Raw genomic sequence first — 22,068 nt, 5'->3', positions numbered from 1 at the left:
TTGACCTACCACAGCAGCTTCAACGGTTATCGAATATGTGAGGGGCCACTTTTCTGGTAAATTGAATGAAGCTCGTCGCTTGAAGGGAATTGGGTCCTTCGAATACATGATTTATTAATCATCTGTACAAAGGCTGTATGGATCACCTTGATAACTACCAAATCAATTCAACTATTCAGGCGCCCTTTCCTAGCTGGAAGCCTTGGGTTCATAACTTCCGCGATTCCAAGGTTGAGATGTTGGTCATAAAAAGCACAATTGACATAGCCCTGTACGTGAATAATCCAGTCAATCTTCAAAGTAAGGCCGGCAATAGCTTTTTTCGATCTCCTTGAGCTTCCAAGGTTTCTTTTGCAGGTTCTCAATGATAAGTGTACGTAGTACATACGGGTATCCTGACTGCCCTGGGCTTGTGCTACCTCAATTTGAGACAATGAGCAGTTTTGATTCTTTAAAAATCCAGAAACATCATCTGAGCTTTGATCTTCGCGTCTTATTTTGCGACCTATCTTAACATAGTTGTGCGTAAATATATGGAACATTGGTGGGGTGTATTTAACGCCTACCCACAGCAACGCCCGAAGCCACCAGAAGAAGTAGCACGAAAAAGGCATAACTCCCAATAGAAAAAGCAATGAATGAATTAGCGCAAAAGCAAACAAGAAAAAGAAGAGTAGAAAAGGAAATCCCGAACATATGTCCGTCATGAAATGTACATAATTCAAAACAATTGTCAGATCGACGGGGAGATCTCAGTTATCATCGGGTCTATGGGAACCATATTCAACAAACAAAATCCAACGGTGTTCATGACTTCATCTCTTTCATCTCGCGCACGGAGCGTAGGCATCTCTCCATGCGTTTGCCTCGTTCCTTTTCGCGGACGAGGGTGTTCTTTACGAAATTGCGGATTGCTTCGCGCCCAACTTTCTCACGCCAGGTGGTCCAGCCTGCTAATTCACCGACGACAACATCTTTGTTCCACGATACCTCTCTTGCAAGCCGTGATGACTCGTTTTCTCCTTCTTGGATCTTTTTCTCGAGATCGCGGACAGACTTTTGTCGTGACTCTTCAAAACCAGGGAGGTTGATGTTGAACTTGCGGGGAAGTGAGGATGAGAGCAAAGAGGAGCGTGAGCGCGAGATATTGCGGTTGGTAGAAGCAAGATCTGAGATAAGGGATAGAGGGCGCGAGAGGGATGAGAGAATGGCGACAGTTGTATTGTCGATGGCAGTGAGAGCAGCAAGGTAGTGGAGAAGTGGGGATGAATCGGAGTTTGAGGTCGAGAGACATGCACCGTAGCGAGTAAAGGCATCGATGTATAGCTGGGGAAGTGCATTCGTAGGTTCTTTTAAGGTAGCAAGAACTGATGAACATAAAGCAACGGCATCCGCACTGTCCGAGGCACTATTGTGGAGCGCATATCCACGGCGAATAACGCTACGAGTTTTGACATGTACACCGCGTACCATTTCCTGCGCGTGTGATACAAATTGTTCTGTATCACGGGTGCCTTCAATTGATATTGGCGCGAATTCATCGGCGATGGTTTCAGTTAGAACAGCTGCTTTGCTTCGTGATCGGTCTGCCATCATTTCTGGTTGTAATTCCGGAACAAGGAAGAATTCCCAAAGCATTTCGTGAGTAGAAAATGTTGGGTGTGTAAGCAAAGTTTTCAAGAAACGGTCAAGCTTTTCTTGAAGATCATGGAGGACGGATCGAGATGGCTTAGAGTGGATTTGGAACGGATTCCGGAAGTCGGAAAGTGATGGTACATAAGAAGCAGGATGCTCCACTGAGAGCCACTTTGCTAGGTTCTCGAAATCTTGAAAGCTGCGCCGACATGTTGTCACAGTGTACGTTGTTGAGCCTGGTCGCGAAGAAGCCATCGACTCTGATGAAGTGTGAGGCGCGCCAGATTTAAGAATGAATCGCACTGTTGCATCTTCAACGAAGAAAGATCGCACAACAGTTGTGACACGGCCAGACGGATCCCCCAATGTTGACGGTGGATGGGACAATAGAATGAGATCATCGATTCTGTTTCGAACCTCGTCATCTTTGGCGAGCTCAACTGCTGTCAATCCACGAGTTTCCTTGACATAAACATCCACTCTCGGATCCATGAATAAGATGCGCACCTGATCCACGCGTCCGTACTTGCTTGCCATCATGAGGGGCGTAAATTTTTTGTCATTGGTAGCATTGGGATCACAATCACTCTGCTGAAGTATCCGAGTTGTGATTTCAGGATCTCCTACAATGTGAAGTAATGTATTGCCTTTCGCATCAACATGATCATCTAGTTGAAGAGGTTTCCCATTACTTTGCGCCTGCTGTGCTGCTGTCAAGGCTGACTGAACCAAGGTCTTGTATTCAGGATGATCATACGAACGACAAAGCGCAAAAAGAGGGGTCTGTCCATGTTTATCTTTCTGTCGCCAGGGTAAGAGGCCACCAAGCCGGGCAAGAAGAGATGGTGTGCTGAAAAGATAATGGCCTGCGGTTCGCCCATGCACATCGGACTTGGTTAAGTGCATAGCGATCATACTATTATCAGCTTTGCTGAATAGAAAATTCAAAAGAATTTCAACAATTTCGCCATGCGCAAGCTGTACAGCTGCATTCAGTAAAGTTGTACCATCGGCATTTGTGTCTTCAAGAATATCTTCTGTGGGGTAATATTCTTCCAGACTCAGTAGGTATTTCAGAGCTTCTGTTTGGCGCCTTTCCACGGCCATCATAGGTATTGAATCGCCAGCTGGGTCTTGCGTTTTTGTCAAGGTTTCAATAGAGCTATCGCCCTCGATACCGCTTGCCATGGATCCAATTGTGGTGGTTCTGGAAATGAATGAAATGGCCGATGACTCTGAAAGGCTGCGAACGTCCATGGAAACTTTTTTCACCGGACGAATGTAGTCTCTTGGCGTAGAGGAACCATTCCAAGTCTGAAATGGGAAGACATGCGAGAGAGGAGGCGTTTCTGACGTAGTATCATCCAATACTGCTTCGCCGTTTGTGAGTACCGAATTACTGTACACAGATGATGTCTCAAGAGCAAATTCCTCGGGTTCCTCGGAGTTCTCAGTTCGGAAGAGAACGGATTTTCGTTCAGGCTCATGGGGAATGACTTCATCAATAGACTGATGATCTCCATTAGGTTCCAATATGCCTCTCATATCTGAGACTCGGCCTGTTTTAGTGGCTTGCCATAGTCGTCGATTTCGAACACTTGCCCGACGGAGGCCAGCTGAATCAGTGACCAGATACATCAAGACTGCTTCAAATGTGCTCAACGCATACCCCATCTCGCCGCTATCCACATCATCGATATAAATGAAGTGCTGCATATAGAGTAAACGGGCTTGCAAGTGGCGGGTTTGTGACCTGATCACAACTACCAGGAGCAATGAAACCAAAACATCGGCATTGATGGTAAGAGGGGAGCGCCCCTTTTCGCTTCCCAGTCCGTCCACTTGGTTATAGCTACCTGGATAAGAGATCACTTTGACCGTTTCCAGCAAGGTATTCAGCATTTCATGTGGGCTTTTGGCATCGCCCATCTTTCGAAATTCTTCCACACCTCGACCCAGTCGACGAATCAGTTCTCTCTTCCCTTCGCGTCCTCCTTCCACGCTAATCCCAACCTGAGTAATGTCAATGCTTTCCATGTATCGAATCCTGTTGTCTAGTTCTGAATCCTCGGGTTGTCGGAATGCACACAAACGAGGAAACAGGAGAGGCTCGTGAACTTGCTCCGCAACATAACGTTCTATGAGGCGCTCCACCAAGGGGCCTGTAAGATCAGTTGTGGCACCAAGAAGTGAAAGCTGCTGCTTGTCAACTAGTCGAAACAGATCGATGGCAGCAGTTACGGCAGTTTCCAAGCTCCGGCGCATAAGGTCCTCATCATCCTCAAAATATTCCTCGGAGTTGAAGGGCAGTCTTCCACGGCGAGATGACCAACTGCGAATGGACGAGCTCTCATCTACCAAAGTTTCGGCGCGTGATAATTTGTAACTCCGTTCGCTACCGGATGCCGAAGGTGATCTTGATGGAGGGGGCGGTAATGGCTTCCCCAGCTCTTTTCCAAATTCGCGGAATAATCTTTCTAGGCCAGGCTGCATCTGCCTTGCGATCATTGGAAAGTTGGCCAGCAACTCACCAAGAGACTTGATCTCCTGCTTCTGCGGTGCTCCGACAGGTTCCCCATTTACACTTTTTGTATTCAAGGTGAGGGACTCAAGTATCTTTGCGTTGGTCCCTGGCACGACTGCGGGGACAATTCTAGCCGAGTCGAACGAACCGATCAATGGACGGGAGATGAAGTATATGAGCCAAGGTCGCGATTCATTCGAGGATGTGTGATATAAGGAGTCAAACAAAAGTTGAGCTTGAGTCAAGGATTTGAAACCTATATCATCAATAAATTAGTAATGAACAACTCATCTCAGAATTCATTATTATCTCTACCTTTGTTGCTGTATACTGAGTTCTCTTTGATTATAACCGTCCTTCCATTGAATGTCGTGACCTGTTTTGCTTTGCCTCTATTGTCGCGCACATTGGATTCCTCTTTTCCATCTTTTGAGCCTGTATTTATCGGAATTCGTAACACATGGCTTCCTAGAAATTCCTCCGACGCGACTAAATCCGAGTAGTATATGCCGGACTCCCGGTCTCGCGAACCGACCAGGGATTCTGTTGTGGGAACAAGAAGTACCTGTGAGATAATACATTGACATTGGTCAGACTTTCCGGTCGACCGATGGTAAATACGAGGAAGACTTACATGATTCTCCACGGGTATACACTGCCCCGGAACAGTGCTTCGGAAGAAGGCGCGGAGAAAGGGATTTAGAGGGTGCATCCAAACGGTTTTGGACGGCCCAGTAGAGAAAAGCCAGTAATCATCAAGCCGTTGGTATCAGACCGATCGATGCGTAGGGGATTCAAGGTTATGTGGCGTGATGGTCGTTTCGCGGGGAAGAGCTCCGGCGCATTTGAATGCAGGCAACAGCCCGGGAATAATGGCGAGAAGTAAAAGATCACTGCCAAGTGTTTCCGCAATAATATAAAACAGATTACTGAGATCAATTCACAGAAAAGAAAGACGCGATAGGAACAATAAAATAAAGCGCGTGAAAGTGCAATACGGAGGCTTGAGGCAGTGAAGTTCGAGAACGTGATCGCTGCGGGAGCTGATTACACGCTATACCGGGCTTGGCAAGTCAGGGACTTTGTACTCTAAAAGAGCAAAAAATACAGCAATCAACAGTGATAGACGACTAGGACTATTTGTTCGAGTTCAGAAGTTTATGAATAATGTAAGACAAGACGAAAAGAATTTCAAGATTTGAGGGCCAATGCTATTGTACAATATATAGTATCATGGGCCTTGAGAAGTAGGCACTATTTCAATACATATCTCCTCGAAGGAGATGAAACGAGTCGCAAAAACTCCTGGTCATCAGGATGCGATCAGGAATAAAAACGGAACAACGCTGGATGTTCTTCGATTAACCCAGTCTGCGAACCTTCGGGCTACGAGTACCACCGAATTTGACACGGGTTGAATCGGTCACTCGACTGACAATCCCTCGGATGTGACGCCCTTCATTTCCAAGAAGTACCTTGGTAAATGCCTCACGACCCTTCCCGAACCCCCGGTAAACAACTTCAAGTCTTTTAAGCTCCATCAGCAATCCGCGTTCCTGGATCTGACCCATGACATGAGCGGACAATTGGTATGCTGGGTCGAAACCACCACGGCCAGCCTTTCGGAAACCGAGTTGACCGCAACCAATGGACATAATCGGGCTTCCATTTGGCCGTGTCAGTGTGATAATGGTGTTGTGTTTGTGGCAGAAGACGTGGAGGTGGTGAGGAGGGGCACGATCGGCGTAGGGGTTTTTCATCATATCGGCCTCAAGGCTCTCGGCGAGCCTGGCATAGTCGGAACTAACTCGAGATGGAGAGCTAGAAGAGCCTTTCCCTTGAAGCATTTTCGTAATGGCGGATAGTGGTGAAGAGTCGTTGGGTTTCTCCTGGCCGCGATTCAAGATTTGATTTTCGATCGACCTGCTACGATCCCTCGCAACAGCAGGAGCATTCAAGGTGGAAGAGAAAGGTCGAATAGTCGCCATGTCAATTCTCTGGGCTTTGGGTTGCCGACATACTGATGGCAATGATTTCGCGAGTGTGTTCATGGAAAAAGAATTCATCGCGGCGACACGGTGCCGGTGCGTCGGCAACAGTATAGCACGTAGCAGATCGGTGTAAAAGGTGGAATATTCAAATGCTGCGAATCTTGAGGTCACAAAAAGTGGATTGCAGAGCTACAAGGTAGCAATTGCAGTGACGAATTGGCGTAGGTCGGGTTGGCAGCCGTGATCGGAGACAAGAGGCGGAAAGGGAGCCACTGGAAGTTTTTCGAAGTCTTGGCATCTCAACTTTTTCCCTTACTCACCTTTCTTCCCCGGCTCCAACCCTCATTCCTCAAATCTTTACCCCGAAACATCCGGGCTGGGCTGGATACCTATATATAATCATTTCTTTTTTACCTTCCTCCTAATCTCCGCCCCCTTTCCTTTCTTGATCACAGAGCATGATTTCAACCAAGCTATCAACCGCCGCGCGCGCGGCTGCTACTCGGCCTAGCGCTCCGGTCCTCAAAGGCATCCAAAGCTCTCGGGCCGTTTCATACTCGGCTTTACCGACTAAAACTTTGAAGTTATCCTCTAGCCACTGCAGCGCTATTCAGAACTCTCACCTTCCCGTGTCCCAGCTCCTCTCGCCGTTCGCCGCTCTTCCGTTGACTAGATCTTTCCACGTTGCCCACTCCCTTTTCCAACAACAGCAACAGCCAAAGGAGGAAAAGAAGGGCGAGGAGTCTAAGTCTCAATCTGGAAATCAGGAATCTAAAGAGGGCGAAGAAGGAGAGAAGAAGGAGAAAAAAGAAGATGCTCCTCCACCGCCACCTCACGGAGATAAGTCTCCTTGGCAAGTGTTCCGCGAAACTCTCCAGACCGAGTTCAAGGCATCCAAGGAGTGGAACGAATCCACAAAAGCTCTGGCGTCTTCGGCGCATCAATTCTCGGAAAACGAGAACATTAAGCGTGCTCGTGAAGCGTACCAGGCGGCATCTGGGGCAGCCACAACCCGTACTGGGGCAGCTCTCAAATCCACCGGTCAGGTTATTGGAAAGAGTGCGGCATGGACTTGGAACACTCCGGTCGTGAAGGGCGTCCGCAAGGGTGTCAATGCCACGGGTGCAGGCCTTGAGAAGGCCACCAGACCTGTTCGTGAAACCGAAGCTTACAAAAGTGTTAAAGACGCCATCGACGATGGCAGTAGCTCTCGCTATGGTGGGTGGGTCGAAAAGGAAGAGCGACGGAAACGCCGCGAGGAGTTCGAAGCCAAAGCCGGAACTAAAACGAAGGTCGAGGTTCCAGTCGAGGACCCCAAGTAAGTCTCATGCGGTCTCCATATGAATAATTGTTCCATTTTTGACTAACTTGCATCAGTGCCGGTACCAATGTCACCATCCACAAAGATGCTGCCTGGAAAGAATCCTGGCGCACATTCCGCGACTCAAGCCCTGTGATGCAGAAGCTTTTCACAGCACGAGAGGTTTACGAGGAGTCTGAGAACCCCCTTATCAGCACAGCGCGCAGTATTACGGATCGCATTGGTGGCTTCTTTGCTGAAAATGAAACTGCTCAGGTCGTCAAGAAATTCCGTGAAATTGACCCCAATTTCCAAATGGAGGAATTCCTGCGTGAGTTGCGTGAATATATGCTTCCAGAAGTTCTAGATGCATATGTGAAGGGTGACATTGATACCCTGAAGCTCTGGCTTTCGGATGCCCAGTTCTCTGTCTACGCTGCTCTCGCCAAGCAATACACCACAGCCGGTCTGCGTTCAGATGGCCGCATTCTAGATGTTCGTGGTGTTGACGTTTCTCATGCTCGTCTCCTGGACCCTGGTGACATTCCTGTGTTTGTTGTTACCTGTCGTGCCCAGGAAGTTCATGTTTACCGCAACGTGAAGACTGGCAAGCTTGCGGCTGGTATGGAGGACAAGGTTCAGCTGGTGACATACGCTATCGGCATGACCCGAATCCCGGACGAAGTCAACAACCCCGAGACCCGTGGCTGGAGACTGATTGAGCTGCAGAAGGCTGCCCGTGACTACATCTAAGAGGCCCGGCCGGTCCACCCTTTGCATCCTCAGCCACCCAGAATATCTCTATCATCTCTTTGACCTCTTTAACCTTTCCATCTTTGCTCTTTGTCCCCTCAACTGTACAATACGACTGTTTGATATCAGGTCAGGCGGAACTGGCGCTTGTCACGGTTACGCCTGTTCTAGTGACCGTTCTTCTCTTTCTCTCATGTATTATGTTCATTTACCCCTTCTTTTTCTTCTAACCTGTCTTTCTGTTACTCGTGGGCCTTTTAATGTTTTCTCCCGGGCATGTACGCGTCTGGCCAAAAATAAGAGAGAGAGAAACATAGCGGCTCACCTTCTCCATAGACTCCGGACTACAGCTATGTGTTGGAACTGAGCTGGTCTGATGGCATTTGAGGTTTGTGGTGTTTCATGGCGTCCTGTACTTTGCATATTTCTTCACTCTCCTCTCGACACTGTCTCATCTGCATGTGGGCCGATTTCATCATTCTGTTGGGATACAGTGGCACGAATGACTTATCAACTATCCCTGATAATCAACGCCGTTGTGTTCCAAACCAAGGACTTGTAAATAATATGTAAGTGGTGATGGTAGTTGGTTTGAATTCTAAATTGATCATCTCCGATGGACATATACTATATCCTTATTAAAGCAAGTTCAAAATTAATTACCAAGTGGAATAAAAGATCATTGTAGAAATAGGTTGTGTCTAAGGAAAACGCTCGGCACATGTAGCATCAGATCGTGTCTTTTTTGGAGTCATCCATCAAGTCATTCAATTCAGTCCATGAATCACTGTCCCTGTCCACCCTGTCCACCCTGTCCAGCACCACCAGCACCACCAGCACCACCACCCATCATGTTACGGGCCCTGAAATAGAACTGTAAGTATGAATCTCAGAAATATCCAGTCGCCAATATAAACTTACATGTCGGCAATGTTGGGGTCGCTCATAAGACTAGACATATCCGGCATACCACCGCCCTGACCGAAGTTCTCGGCCATCTGACGAAGGCGTGGGTTGCCCATTAGGTTGTTCAGCATGTCGGGGTTGCCCATGAGGTTCTGGGCCATGTTGGCAAACATAGGGTTGCTCATCATAGAGCCCAAGTCGGGCATACCACCGCCACCACCGCCGCCACCAAGCATGCCTGCCAAGGCTGACAGATCGGGCATGCCGCCTCCGCCACGAGAAGCACCAGGTGCAGAATCCAACTCTTCAGATGGGGGCTCAGTGCCTCGGCTAGCTTCCTCGATCTTACGAGAAGAGGTCTCCAGGCCGCGTTTCATGGCGTCACTGCCACCGTTGCCCTCGGCCTCGATACCCTTTTCATAAGCCTCCTTAGCGGCATGGTAGTCACCCATGTCGAATCGGGCAAGACCCAGACGACTCCAGGCCTTGGAGTACTTGGAGTCAACGCTAACAGCCAGTTCAGCATCCTCAGCGGCCTTCTCATGCTGGCTAGAGGCCGAAAAGGCAGCGGCCCGGTTGGAGAGGTAGATGGGGTTGCCGGGGGCGATCTCCAGGGCTTTGGTGTACTGCGCGATCGCACCATTGTAATCCTTGCGAGACATAAGAGCATTGCCCTCAGACTTGAACTTGTCAGACTCAGCAGTAGGTGCGCCAGTCTTGGGCTTGTCGGTTTGCGATTGCTCGGTGCTAGCACTGCCGGCCTGGGGAGTGGACTTGCTGCGCAGCTTCTCGTAGACGCTGTAGATGCTGGCAAGAGACTGTCCACCCACCGCCTCCTTCACGGCGGCCTCGTCGGTAGGGTCAACCTTGAATGTATCAGCAATGCAGGACTGGGCGATCTCGATCGATTCGGCATCGTCGGCGGTCAGAGTGCCATCCTTCAGGCTGGAGCCGAGAAAGTCGATAATGGCCAAAGCCAAACGCTTGTTGCTTTCTGTGGGGGCCTACAGATAACACAGTCAGTACGTTTCGACTTCTCTGGAACTGGCCTTCCTCAAAACTCACCATGGTAATAATAAGCCCGGAGTTAAAAATTTAGGGAAATATAGGACACGTCAACTGGGAGGAGGGGGCAATAGAAAAAAAGAGTCAAGAAACCATGCGGGGAGCTCCTTGCACGTGATACGGCTTATCATCCCCGTTGGATGGATTGTTTAGACTTCAGGATCCCATCTGGAGCTTTCGAGGATCTTCTTTTCTTTTTGTTACTTACAACGGAGTAAGACTCCAATCGCAATTCCTTCCGATCGCGATGACTCCATGTGAGCTGCACTACCAGTCATAACAGCCCCCTTCCGAGCTTGGAGCCATGTACTGGCCGAATGGAGTCCCCCGGGTCTACGCCGCCAATGGCCCTAATATTGCTGAAATCTCGCACGATGACGATCGCCAACCCATTCTCCCTTCTCCGGATCGAAGCAACTCGATAGAAGATGTCGAAAACGACTCCAGTGGAATACAGGACCCAGTGGCCTCGGTCGAGCAGAGCAGCGAGCCGAACGCTGAACCCCAGGCCGACAACGATGCGGTGAAATGGGAGAATGAAGTTGTCAATGGCCTCTGTGTCTCTCGGCCTGGGCATATGTTTGCGACTATCACGAATTCATCGATCTCCCTGTGGCAAACTAGAGTGAGTTGTCATTGTCAAAATTGTATTTTGCATTTTCGAAACTTACTTGCTAACATGGACCACAGCCAACAGCAGTTGTTGCTGCGGTGGTCCGGTCTTCTTATTCCCTTCAAACATATGGACCCAACGTTGCGCTTTTAATGCATCCAGACTCAACAATCTTGGTTGTACAAACTCTCCATGGATACCTCCTTACATATGCGATAGCATCGGACCCCTCAACACAAGTCTACCAACAACGGTTCGACCACTCAACGCACCCCCGCCGACAACAACTAGCACATTTCTCTGCCGTCGAAGAATCAAATGTTGTCGGAGATATTAGTATCAGGTTTCGGATGGCAATCAAAATCGAGTCTGGGATCGTCAAGGCCCTAGCCCTCGATCATGAGCTAGTCGTTGCTACAGTAAAACCGCCCGCTATACAGTGCATTCGGTGGGCGCCAGAGGCAAGTAGTACACAAACCACGTCAGAAATGCTGAGCCGCATTCTGGGAGTCCCCAAGAATGTGACAATATTGGATATGGTCTATGACCGCGCTATGAATCTCTTGATTTGGCTCACGAGCAATGGGCAAGCATATACCGTGCAGCGAACACCGGGGAATGAATCTGATCCAGAGGCAACCAAGAAGTTATTCTACGGACATTGCTTCCATGAGCCCAAGGATGACGGAGAGAAAGCTGTCAAAGTAGCCGTCAACGCCCGCTTCTCTCTGTTGACTGTAAACTGCGCCAATGGCGAGATTCTCGTTTACACAGCCAAAGATTATACGGGCAATGTTCCTCTGTCTCAAAAGCTACAGCTTCCAGCAACACCTACTACTACCGGAGCGTTGACATTTATGAATTATTCGCCCGATGGATACTGCCTCTTCGCCGGCTATGAAAATGGCTGGACAACATGGAGCGTCTTCGGGAAGCCTGGCGGGAACAGTTTTTCTGTTGATGTCTCTTTAGCAACTTCCAATGGGGAGAATTGGCTAACAGGGGTTTCTAATGGTTGCTGGATTGGTGGCGGATCTGATATTATTCTAGCAGGACAGAATGACCGACACCTCTGGATCCTGGAAACAGCTCGTAGCGCTTTGACAGGCTGTTTTTCCGCTGCTAATCTCGCACGAGGATTATTACAGACTGGAACGGAGTTCATTCTCTATCGGGGTCATGACTTGCCCGAATTAATGACAATTTCAGGCAAAGATTCACTATGGCATCATGCCCAATATCCACCGGCGTATCTCCACTCTCAGTGGCCTATCCGCTCATGTGTCGTTTCTCAAGATGGTCGATATGTTGCTATTGCCGGGAGAAGGGGCCTCGCGCATTATAGTGTGGCCAGCGGCCGGTGGAAAGTCTTCGAGGATTCAAAAGTAGAAAACTCCTTCGCTGTCCGAGGTGGCATGTGCTGGTATGGACATATATTGATTGCTGCCGTTGAGAGCGATGGCTCGTATGAGGTATACAGTCCTTTTGCATGATAACTCATTTTTGAGAGCTAAAAAAGATCCCAGTTGCGTCTTTATTCGCGGGAAGCGTCATTGAACAACAACTCCGTTATGTACATCGAACACCTACCATCTCCCGTGGTGTTCATTGGCCCATCCGGAGAAGACTCTATATTAGTCTACACCTACGACAACATTCTTTATCATTATATCATCAACGCCACCCAGCCACAGATAACCATTGTCCCCGTTGGACAGATTGCGTTCAATGGTATTGTACGAGCGCCAACCCGTGTACGATCAATTAGCTGGGTCTTGCCGGAAGAGCAAATGCGTGAGTTTCCATTGGTCCTTGTCTATCCATGATCAGAATTTTGATTTCATGCAGGAAATGGTGATCCTTCACAAGACGTCAAAGTAGCATCGGTAATCCTCCTTGTGGATGGAAATTTGGTCTTACTACAGCCGACTGTGACTGATTCAGGTGACCTAAAATACGACATGAGGGTCATTTCTCATGATGTCGAATACTACATCCTAATGCGTGATCAGCTTTCTTTTAATTTTGCGCCTCCGGTCGATGAGTCTCTCCCGGCTAGTCCATCTGCTGAAATGGTCCTCGGTCCATCTTATAGCAGTCTGTCACTTAGAGACTCTCTCTGGACTTTCCGCGGTCAAGACTTGCTGGCATGGAATGATGTACACGATGTTCTGCAGCAAGAGACAGTACCTGCAGCACTTAATATACCCCTAGATTTCTATCCCCTTTCAGTCCTATTGAACAAGGGTATTGTTCTGGGAGTCGAATCCGAAACGATGCAGCGACGAGACGTGACCTTCACTAGTTTGAAGTTTGCCATTCGGGTATGTCCAATCTCTTTCCTCCTCACTCTCTTGACCAGGGCCGATAAATGAAGAGAGATTAGAAATGATAATAACTAACCATTTCAATCTAGACACATCTCTTCCTTCCGTACTTCCTTCAGTACAGCTTAATCAATCTCGGGACACCTGCTGCTCTTTCTCTTTGTCGGCACTTCTCACATCTTTCATACTTCGCTCACGCATTAGAAATTCTCCTTCATCATGTTCTTGACGACGAAGTCGACAATGAAAGCCGTGCCAGCAAATCCGATGTTCCAATTCTCCGTGAGGGACCTCTTCTTCCCACCGTCATCGCCTTCCTCCAAGCATCCCTCCCAACGCGCGAATACCTCGATATTGTCGTACAATGTACTCGAAAAACCGAACTTAGATTCTGGCGCACTCTATTCGCCTACTTACCTCCACCAAAGGATCTGTTTGAACAGGCCCTCAAACTTGACGCACTCAAAACAGCTGTCGGCTATCTGCTCGTCCTCCAAGCTTTTGAAGACGAGGAACAGGGTCACGATGGCCGTATTGAAGAATATGTTGTCCGTCTCATTGGCTTAGCTTCCCAAAAGGGTGACTGGGAATTGTGTGCTGAACTCGCCCGCTTCCTCATTGCTCTCGATTCCTCGGGAGAGATGCTCCAAAGGGCGATTGGCCGTGTAGGATTGCGCTCTTGGACCTCGAGGAACGGCAGCAACCCCGGCTTTGGATCGAGGTCCGGATCTGCAGCCGGTGTGAAGGGGCTTGGTCTCAGTCTTCCCGTCAGGACTCCCTCATGGTCCTCTCTTTCGCCAACGGGGTCGTTATCGCCGGTTCAGGGGCGAGACGGTGACGTCTCAGATGAATACCCGCATTCTATAGATAGTCGGGACGGTCTTTGAGTGGCCTTCACTCAATTTTGGCGTCATTTCGGTGTTATTGGTTTTATATCATTCCCATATTGAGTGTACATAATCATGACATATTCAAATAAATGTCTTGGGGAATATCATGAACTTTTGATATATATACATATGTGTGTAGTTCTTCAAGTTGAATTTGGTTTGGGATGGACTCGAAATGCCATCTTGGATATGACAATGGATATGGATAACCTTAGAACCCATGTCATATAAACCAGCTCAATTCAATCACTTCAGGGCTGCAGTGGGCAACATCATAGGCTGCCGTCCACTTCCAACGTTTTGCAGAGTGGTGGTGTAGTCTTCCGACGGGGGAAACGTTAGATCACACTTGGGTTCCACACTAGGAGATCAAGCGCTTGGAAATTGATTACGGCTGGGCATTTTTTTCTTGGGGAGTCATGGTTCTATGTTTACACACGGTCACTTTTTCTTTTGAAGCTTTACAACTCCATCTACATCATGATGCATGACACGCACCTTTCTACTCAACGGCGGAGATCTTTCTAAAGCTGGCATAATCTTGGTAGACATACTAGTATTCCCTTTCGGACATAGAATTGAGGTCCTTGAGATCCCTATAATACAAACTCACTACCTGGGAAAGTCGAAACCACTACCAATATGGTATAATTTATGAATATAGGAAACATGACGAAAGTCCAAGTAATCTTTCCAAGGTTTTATTTTACCATAATTGACACCATTAATGATCATCATCGTCACAGGGTATATGCAACCCAAATACTCATAACCACAAACATCAACCCCAAATTGCGACACCATAAGTATCGCGCTCCTTACTCCCACAAAACATGCCAACTCATACAAAAGCTTAATCCAACTGCATTCTCCAAAGCCCATCACCCAAATAATGGCCCTCGTCCATAACAACTCCCTTACCTTTACTCTTCATCTCTTCTGTCCCAACCTTAAGAGTTCCAATGAGACAAACCTCCTCCTTCCCCTCAGCCTTAATAGCGACAACCTGTCCCGCTTCGAGCGCATTCTCGGCATCCGGTAACCGTCCACCAGGCGAGGTCAGACCAGGCGCCATGAGAGTCGCGCCGGAGAGCACAAAGCGGATAGCGCCGCGGTCGATTTGAATTGTTGGGATGGCGGAGGGGAAGGCATGGACGAGGCGGAGATGAGGGAGTGGTGGTCCGTCGAAGGGTTGGAAGAATAGAGGGGTCGAGTCTATTGTGTAGAGGGTTACACGGTCTGGGCTGTAGATTTGTTAATTTGAGACTCTTTTGTTGGACTTCGGTGAGGTATGTTCGTACAGTTTCACGGCTTCCAGGGAGGCCTTCTTTGGGAGGATCTCTTCGATATATGGCTCGAAGCCGGGGTATGTCTCCAGCAGCTTTTGGCGGAGGCCTCGCTGGACGGAGGACTTGACCTTTGAGCGGTTGCTTGGGGGGATACTGTCTGTTGTTAGCTTTGCTTTATTTTTGGTTCTCGTCTAGTTCTATAGCTGGTGTGATGTTGATTTTGTATCCAGGTAGCTTTGGCAGCGTTGCAGCTGGTGCGATTTTGCATGTTGGATTTTGGCCCATTGTGCTCGGTATTTGGGCGTTAAGGTATAGTCGTGCAGCTTGTGTATGGATTTTGAGATGAAGAAGATATTGAATATGTGAACTCACTCTTTTTTGAACATGGTGATGTATTGTTTGAGAGGAAATAGTGTTCGATTAGGCCGTATCAATGTGAAGTGGGATGCGCGGGGAGATCACGTGATGTTATCGATAATTTCCAGAAAGAGCTTGGAAGCTTTAAGTTCGTTGTAGAGGGCACAAAGGCATGCAATATGTATTTAATTGTATACATCTAAGAAGATCCATAGCTTTACGATTTAAGAATTTAGATTTGAGGTAAGAAGAAGAAAAAAAGTGCTCAATAGTCATCATTTATTGATTGATCTTGTTTGATATATCTCTCTAGCTCTTGGCAGCACCAGCCTTGATGAGCAGGATGTCACCATCCTCGACAACGTAGTCCTTGCCCTTGGTCATGATCTTACCAGCAGCTTTGACGGCAGCTTCGTCACCAAGCTCCTTAAGAACGGCATAGTTGTACACAATGGCTTGGATGAAAGTCTTCTCGAAGTCACCGTGGATAACACCAGCGGCGGCAGGGGCCTTGATGCCCTTACGAATAGTCCATTGACGGACCTCATCGGTACCAGTAGTGAAGAAGGAACCAAGGTTCAGAGCAGTACGCATGGTAGTAATGACCTTGGGAAGACCAGACCTGGTGCCCAGCTTCTTGCACTCCTCCTCGGCGGCAGCATCATCACCCATCAGGGCAAGACGCTCCTCGAAGCATGCGGAGATGGGGAGGATGGGAGCACCCTCGGAGTTGGTCTTAATCCACTCGAACAGCTTGGGAAGGTACTTGTTCTTCTGGCGGATGTAGTCCTTCTCGCTAAGGTTGACCAGGTAGACGACTGGCTTAGCTGTAAGGAGGAAGAGAGGGTTGATAGCCTCGACCTAAAGCAATTTGAGTTAGTCATGATTGCTTTGCATATAGCTGGGAGTGATTTGAATGATGAGTTCAAGACAAAAGAACTCCAATTTCTTTTCAGTTAAGTACTTTATTCTCAATGTGCCCTCAACATAAGTATGTAATGGGACACTTTCGAAGAGCTGGGTTATATTTCGAGCTGTGCTCTTATTCATCATATGAAATTGGAGTTCAAATGTTCAGGAACGGGGGGGAATGATCATAATTAAAACGTACCTCCTTGGGACTCCAGTCACCTTGACGGATATCCTTACCACTCTTCAGCCACTCAAGGACTTTACCAGTGGTAGCCTCCTCTTCCTTCATCTTCTTCATCTCCAGCGACTGACCACCACGGCGAGTCTGCTTGCTCAAGGCATCGAGCGCCTTCTCGACGAACTCGATATCCTTGATTCGAAGCTCCTCACTGATAATGGTCAAATCACGGACAGGATCGACATCACCCTCGACGTGAATAATTTCAGCATCGTCGAAGCAACGAACGACCTGGAAGATGGCATCGACAGCGCGAATGTGAGACAAGAAAGAGTTACCCAGACCAGCACCAGTCGAGGCACCACGTGTCAGACCGGCAATATCGTACACAGTCAAGTTGGCGGGCACAACGGACTTGGGCTTGTACTGGTCAACGAGCCAGTCGAAGCGCTCATCAGGAACAACGACACGAGCCTCCTCGGGATCGATGGTGGCATAAGGGAAGTTGGCAGGGTTACCCAGCGAGGACTTGGTGATGGACTGGAACAGTGTCGACTTGCCGACATTTGCAAGACCAACCTAAATCATGGTGAGTAAGTAAATGAAACAAGGAATATACTAGCAAGTAAATGCAGCATTATGCAGATCAATGGATTATATATTCCGTGATTGGGATGTGGAAAAAAATAAAAAGGAAGAAGGGAGGAGAGGAGGAAAGGGGGAGGTATATATAGGTTGTGTGGAATTAAAAAGTGGACTGTGCTGTGCGAAAGAGAGAAAAAAAAACGCGAAAAATTGGAAGAGTGGGGTCAATGCTCACATACGATACCGCTCTTTAAGTTGTTGCCAGGACGGCCCAGCAGGACCTTCTCCTGAACTTGTGCCTTCTTGGGAGGCATTTTAGTCGATTTTTTCTTCTTGGAGTAGAAGCGACAAGAGACACTGGGAAGTGGGAGGTGGGGGGATGGACGAAGGCGGAAGCGGCAAGACTCGCGCGCGGTGAAAGCAGAACCAGCTGCGGATCGATCGACGATACGAAGAAAAAAGATGGAGGAATTGAGGAGAGACGTAGTGGCGGTTTCCCCGACCAACGAGGGGGTCAAATGGATTGATGTGAATGTGACAAGAAGAATGAAAAGTTAAAGAGAGGAATAAAAGAGTGATTTGGTCAACGTTTTGCTCTTTCGTATCTTGTAGATGCTCGAACTGCAAAACATGTCATCACAGTTTTCTGCCCATGTTACTACACCGCTCACGTGAAGCTTGCTGCCCTTGACGTCACATGTTTTTATATAGAAGATGGATGCATAGTTCAATGCTTGGGAAAGAGACTTAAACGGCAATTAATTTAAAGGGTATAAACAATTCAACTTCACTAGAATGGTAATGCTTTTGCGAGCTCCGTGCAGATCAAGTATAATACAAATACAGCACCCAGCCCCCGCTCGCCTCTGGGATATCTGAATCTCGGAATCTGAAAAAAACCAGGGTAAAAAAAGAAAGCAATATCAAAAGACCCCCGTAACCCAACCCAATGAAAAGAGCACTTGGGAAAACGCCGCTCGAAGAGAACACTGGAAAGAAGAATAAAAAAGCCAACTCGAAAGAGAACGAGACAAGCAGATGATCAATGGTTAACTAGATCGAGTTCATTATAGATCCATCGCATCGCCATCTGTAATACTGTCTACCATATCCAGCAACTTAGCATATGGGACAGTCACACGTTGAAGTTCGCGGTATTTTCCTGGAAAGTGTCAGTACATAATATTCATGGCAAGTTAATCGTAAGGGGGAAGGGGAAATCAAATACATACCAAGAGCTAGAATCACCTCCTTCAATAACGTTTCCCGTGGCCAGCCACATAGATATTCTGAGCCCTCTCGCCAATTGCGACCTTCTCGCTCGTTGGCCTGCAATTTAGAAATGGCATCAGAGCTCTCGTCATCTTCGAACAAGCCACCGATTAATCCCTTAAGCAACTCTTCAACCTTCATCTTCAAACCTTCTGCACCGATACGCTTGGCATACATATTCAGGTATAAACGGAACTCTTCCTTCGCGCCCAATGAGAGAGCTGCAGCCATACGGTTTTCAAGATGGGCAATGGAAACGCTAGATTCAAAGGTTTCGTATCCCTCCCGGGATAGAAGGACCTTAATGAGTCTTTGCAGGAAGTAAGCGCGGCCACGTAAGAGTGTTTCGTTTGTAGTGTTGCGTTCAAGGAAGGGAATAATGCCAGCGGAAACCGCAGCCTTGGCATCCTTGTTCTCTTGTTGTGCATCTCTGGCTTGCAAGTTGCCTACAGGTGCCTCGGTAGAGTTCCAGTACTGACTGCCAACGGCCCACCAGGCCTCTGAGACTCTTTGCCATGCATACATGGTTGGAGAGTAGGAGTATCCTTCGCCGTTAGTCAGGGAAATGACAATTCGACCTTCTGAATTGACCCTCGCGTCGGTTACTGCCGGGGCGACTGTGGGGTTCGCGCCCATGACGTATATAGCGGCGTCAAGGACGGGCTGGAGAGAGACAGGAGGGTGGGGAGAAGATAGATGTTTCACATTCCAGACATAGCACATGCCTACTGATGAAATGCAAAGAATCCATGGTCCGTTGCACTCAAGAATCACAGGTTGCGCTTCCAAGACCAAAGCACTTACCAGGCGACGACCGGCAGGTGTCCAGATATAGACTGAGCCATCCTCACAGGCAGCGGCCCACATGCTCTGGTTACCAGTGACCAAGAGGACAGACTTAGGGAGGAAATCTTGCCATAATGGTTGCTCGCCACGGAATAGCGTAAGTCGTACTGGTTCTCGATCCACGGCACGTCCGGTCAAGCTGGCCGGTGAAGGGTTTCTAGCTTCAAAAACAACATCGGCGCGAGACTTGTTGTTGCTTGAATCGCCTCCGCTGGGAGCGCCACCGGTAGCGGGTGGCTCTGTAGGCTTCCCGGTCGAGTCTAGAGCACGCAAGATGTGACTCCGGATCTTGGGAACTGCAAGCCGTAATTGGCTAACAGACATGCAGGGATTTGTAACAGCAGGTCGAATAAATTCGGGAGTGGGTTGTTGGCCTGTGGCAGCTGGTTGTGTTTGAGCTGGGAGGAGTCCATCAGGAGTGTTGGCCATTATGGGCGTGGCCCCATTCTGACTCGCCACGGCAACTCTTTTTTCGGCTTGTCCTTCCTCATCGCCCTCCAGCTGAGCGAGTTTCCTCTTGTTACCAAGAAGTAAAGCGGTCAAGCCGCCTTTAGGTAGCCCATCAAATGGTTTTGAAAGATCGACGATAGATGTAGGTGCATCTGTCTTGACCTGACTGCTCACTGAAGCCATCAGACGAGCCTGGGGGAGTGAAGACTCACCACCAGCTCCCGAAACGAGTAAAGGTGCAATACGCTTTTTACCATCTTTGGTATATGTCGGGCGTGATTTGAGTCTTTCCAATTTGGCTTGATAAGGGTCTGGCTTATCAGACTTCTCAGGCTCATTGGCACCAGGAGTCGATGTTGTCCCGTTTGTTTGCGTTTTCGCCGGTTCAGCATTTGGAGTCGACGGTTGAGCAGGAGTAGTACCATTAGGTGGTTGCGGCGTATTCGCTCCATTGACAGCAGCCTCGGCAGCATCGCCCATAAGCGCACCCATACGGCCTTCAACGCCCTTAATTTCACCAGCCTTGCTCTTCTCCTCGAGCAGCAAACCATCCGTAGTTTCCGTAATACCGGCACCCTTGCGATTTGTGCCAAACTTGGTCAATGACTTCTCATTCTCTTCCATCTCAGTTGCATAGCCCAACTCGCCCTCCTCGAATCGAACGGCCAGAATGGTACCGTCCAATGCAGTAGCATAAAGACAACTACCATCGGGACTCCAAGCCAGATCTGAAATCGACTTAGCAGCCATCTCCTGGGCCACAACAATTGGGCGAGCATTGCTGGTAATCCAGACACTCAGGGATTTATCTGCACCCGCGCACGCAATGACGGTTATATGATGTTGCGCTGCTTGTCCTTGGCTATCCTTTTGAGGCGGCTCCCGAGAGTACAATCGTGGGGAAAAGGAGCAAACCTCCACGGGAGCCTCGTGCCCAATAAGGTTGATATCACCATCCCAGGAGCCACGATTGATAATAGCAACAGAACTGACAGGTCCATTGACTGCATTCGCAGCAGCGATATGCATACCATCCGGTGACCATGAGCAACGACGGAAATAAGCCGTTAAGGGAGAATTAGCGAAAGGTGCCGTAATAGTTTGTTCCAAAATGAAGTTGTTCATTTGATCGTGGGATGTCGAATTTGGAGCAGGTGAGGTAAATCGGAAAATGCGAACAGTACGATCATCACTAGCCGTCGCGAAGTACTTGTTTGCCGGGTCGAATGTAATGCCCTTTACATGACTCTGATGCACAGCTATCGTCTTCAATTTCTCGAATGTGTGTCCAGACCATACTACCACCTTCGAGTCTAGTCCCACAGAGACCAGAATTGATGAATCATATGACCACCCCAGATCTTGTACGTCGTTATCATGTCCGATCAATCGTCGAATGGTGCGCCAGTTCTCAACGGGTGGTGTCTCGTCCGTGCCTGCACAATATCCCACAGTAATTAGTCTCAACCCTTTGCAACCTTTTATATCGCATTCTACTCCACCATAGTAGACCTACCGAATGTTGATCCGTGCGTCGGTGGATTGGCATCAAGCGTGTAAACGCATACGATCTTATCATCCGCCCCCGAAGCAAGGTATCGCCCATTTGGCGAAAATCGAACTGTATGAATTGTGCCGGAGTGGTTGCTCATCGAAGCAAGTTGTTTCGGTTGGTTTGCGAATTCCGGATTGCCGGTGTTGAAAATGGCCTCTGTAGACCAGATTCGCACGTAGCCATCTTATTAACGAAGCACCAAAAGTCAGCTCTCAATCACCAAGCAACACGGGCTCTGCTCGACTCCTCTGTCAACCCCGGCCCCACAGCAGCCCTGTTTGTATGTGTGGCGATTGTCCATTTCTCACCTCCTGCAGCAGTCACCAGTCTCTTTCCATCTGGAGAGATATCACAGCTGTAAACCTCAAAATCTTTCCGTTCACCTATAATGCAAAGTAATTAGCCCCACTGCCCAGTATTCAGCGTACACAATCCAATCTATCCTCAGAAACACCAAGCGCTCGCACTCTCCAGGCAAGCAAGCTTGATAAAACAGCATAACTCATCGCGTACCAACGTACCTCCATGTGTAAGCCAAACTGGCTTGATGATATGCATTGCGCAATGCGGGCAGAGTGCGCCACTCCCCTATGTACGTGAATATATGTCTCGTAATTTTC

General features: G+C 48.5%; 8 protein-coding genes across 8 annotated transcripts; 2 read left to right on the top strand and 6 right to left on the bottom strand.

The window, feature by feature from the left end:
- Nucleotides 1–807: 807 nt before the first annotated feature.
- Nucleotides 808–4,871, bottom strand: N7478_006659 (putative VPS9 domain protein; the record flags this gene model as incomplete). The annotated part of the gene is made up of 3 exons (XM_056922873.1): nucleotides 808–4,415; nucleotides 4,475–4,724; nucleotides 4,794–4,871. 3 exons carry the CDS (start codon nucleotides 4,869–4,871, stop codon nucleotides 808–810), a joined length of 3,936 nt encoding a protein of 1,311 aa, XP_056780910.1.
- Nucleotides 4,872–5,520: 649 nt separating this feature from the next.
- N7478_006658 (mitochondrial 37S ribosomal protein uS11m) lies at nucleotides 5,521–6,225 on the bottom strand (the record flags this gene model as incomplete). The annotated part of the gene is made up of 1 exon (XM_056922872.1): nucleotides 5,521–6,225. One exon carries the CDS (start codon nucleotides 6,223–6,225, stop codon nucleotides 5,521–5,523), a length of 705 nt encoding a protein of 234 aa, XP_056780909.1.
- A 383-nt stretch (nucleotides 6,226–6,608) lies between these two features.
- Nucleotides 6,609–8,203, top strand: tim44 (protein translocase subunit TIM44; the record flags this gene model as incomplete). Its single annotated transcript, XM_056922871.1, has 2 exons — nucleotides 6,609–7,468; nucleotides 7,528–8,203. The coding sequence occupies 2 exons, from the start codon at nucleotides 6,609–6,611 to the stop codon at nucleotides 8,201–8,203; spliced, it is 1,536 nt and encodes a 511-aa protein (XP_056780908.1).
- A 784-nt stretch (nucleotides 8,204–8,987) lies between these two features.
- On the bottom strand, nucleotides 8,988–10,177 carry N7478_006656 (uncharacterized protein; the record flags this gene model as incomplete). Its single annotated transcript, XM_056922870.1, has 3 exons — nucleotides 8,988–9,066; nucleotides 9,125–10,113; nucleotides 10,175–10,177. The coding sequence occupies 3 exons, from the start codon at nucleotides 10,175–10,177 to the stop codon at nucleotides 8,988–8,990; spliced, it is 1,071 nt and encodes a 356-aa protein (XP_056780907.1).
- Nucleotides 10,178–10,478: 301 nt separating this feature from the next.
- On the top strand, nucleotides 10,479–14,001 carry N7478_006655 (RIC1 family protein; the record flags this gene model as incomplete). Its single annotated transcript, XM_056922869.1, has 5 exons — nucleotides 10,479–10,799; nucleotides 10,865–12,259; nucleotides 12,314–12,581; nucleotides 12,636–13,111; nucleotides 13,204–14,001. The coding sequence occupies 5 exons, from the start codon at nucleotides 10,479–10,481 to the stop codon at nucleotides 13,999–14,001; spliced, it is 3,258 nt and encodes a 1,085-aa protein (XP_056780906.1).
- Nucleotides 14,002–14,857: 856 nt separating this feature from the next.
- Nucleotides 14,858–15,679, bottom strand: N7478_006654 (translation machinery-associated protein 20; the record flags this gene model as incomplete). The annotated part of the gene is made up of 3 exons (XM_056922868.1): nucleotides 14,858–15,248; nucleotides 15,306–15,446; nucleotides 15,666–15,679. 3 exons carry the CDS (start codon nucleotides 15,677–15,679, stop codon nucleotides 14,858–14,860), a joined length of 546 nt encoding a protein of 181 aa, XP_056780905.1.
- A 280-nt stretch (nucleotides 15,680–15,959) lies between these two features.
- Nucleotides 15,960–17,639, bottom strand: N7478_006653 (YchF/Obg family ATPase; the record flags this gene model as incomplete). Its single annotated transcript, XM_056922867.1, has 3 exons — nucleotides 15,960–16,511; nucleotides 16,762–17,319; nucleotides 17,565–17,639. 3 exons carry the CDS (start codon nucleotides 17,637–17,639, stop codon nucleotides 15,960–15,962), a joined length of 1,185 nt encoding a protein of 394 aa, XP_056780904.1.
- Nucleotides 17,640–18,392: 753 nt separating this feature from the next.
- hir1 (putative histone transcription regulator Hir1) lies at nucleotides 18,393–22,006 on the bottom strand (the record flags this gene model as incomplete). The annotated part of the gene is made up of 5 exons (XM_056922866.1): nucleotides 18,393–18,487; nucleotides 18,558–21,329; nucleotides 21,410–21,604; nucleotides 21,757–21,831; nucleotides 21,970–22,006. The coding sequence occupies 5 exons, from the start codon at nucleotides 22,004–22,006 to the stop codon at nucleotides 18,393–18,395; spliced, it is 3,174 nt and encodes a 1,057-aa protein (XP_056780903.1).
- Nucleotides 22,007–22,068: the final 62 nt, after the last annotated feature.

This window comes from Penicillium angulare (genome assembly GCF_028827245.1).
Source record: "Penicillium angulare strain IBT 27051 chromosome Unknown utg000004l_segment0_segment0, whole genome shotgun sequence".
Taxonomy (NCBI): domain Eukaryota; kingdom Fungi; phylum Ascomycota; class Eurotiomycetes; order Eurotiales; family Aspergillaceae; genus Penicillium; species Penicillium angulare.
The sequence above is the reverse complement of the archived record's forward strand: the minus strand, read 5'-3'. Positions and strand labels throughout refer to the sequence as shown.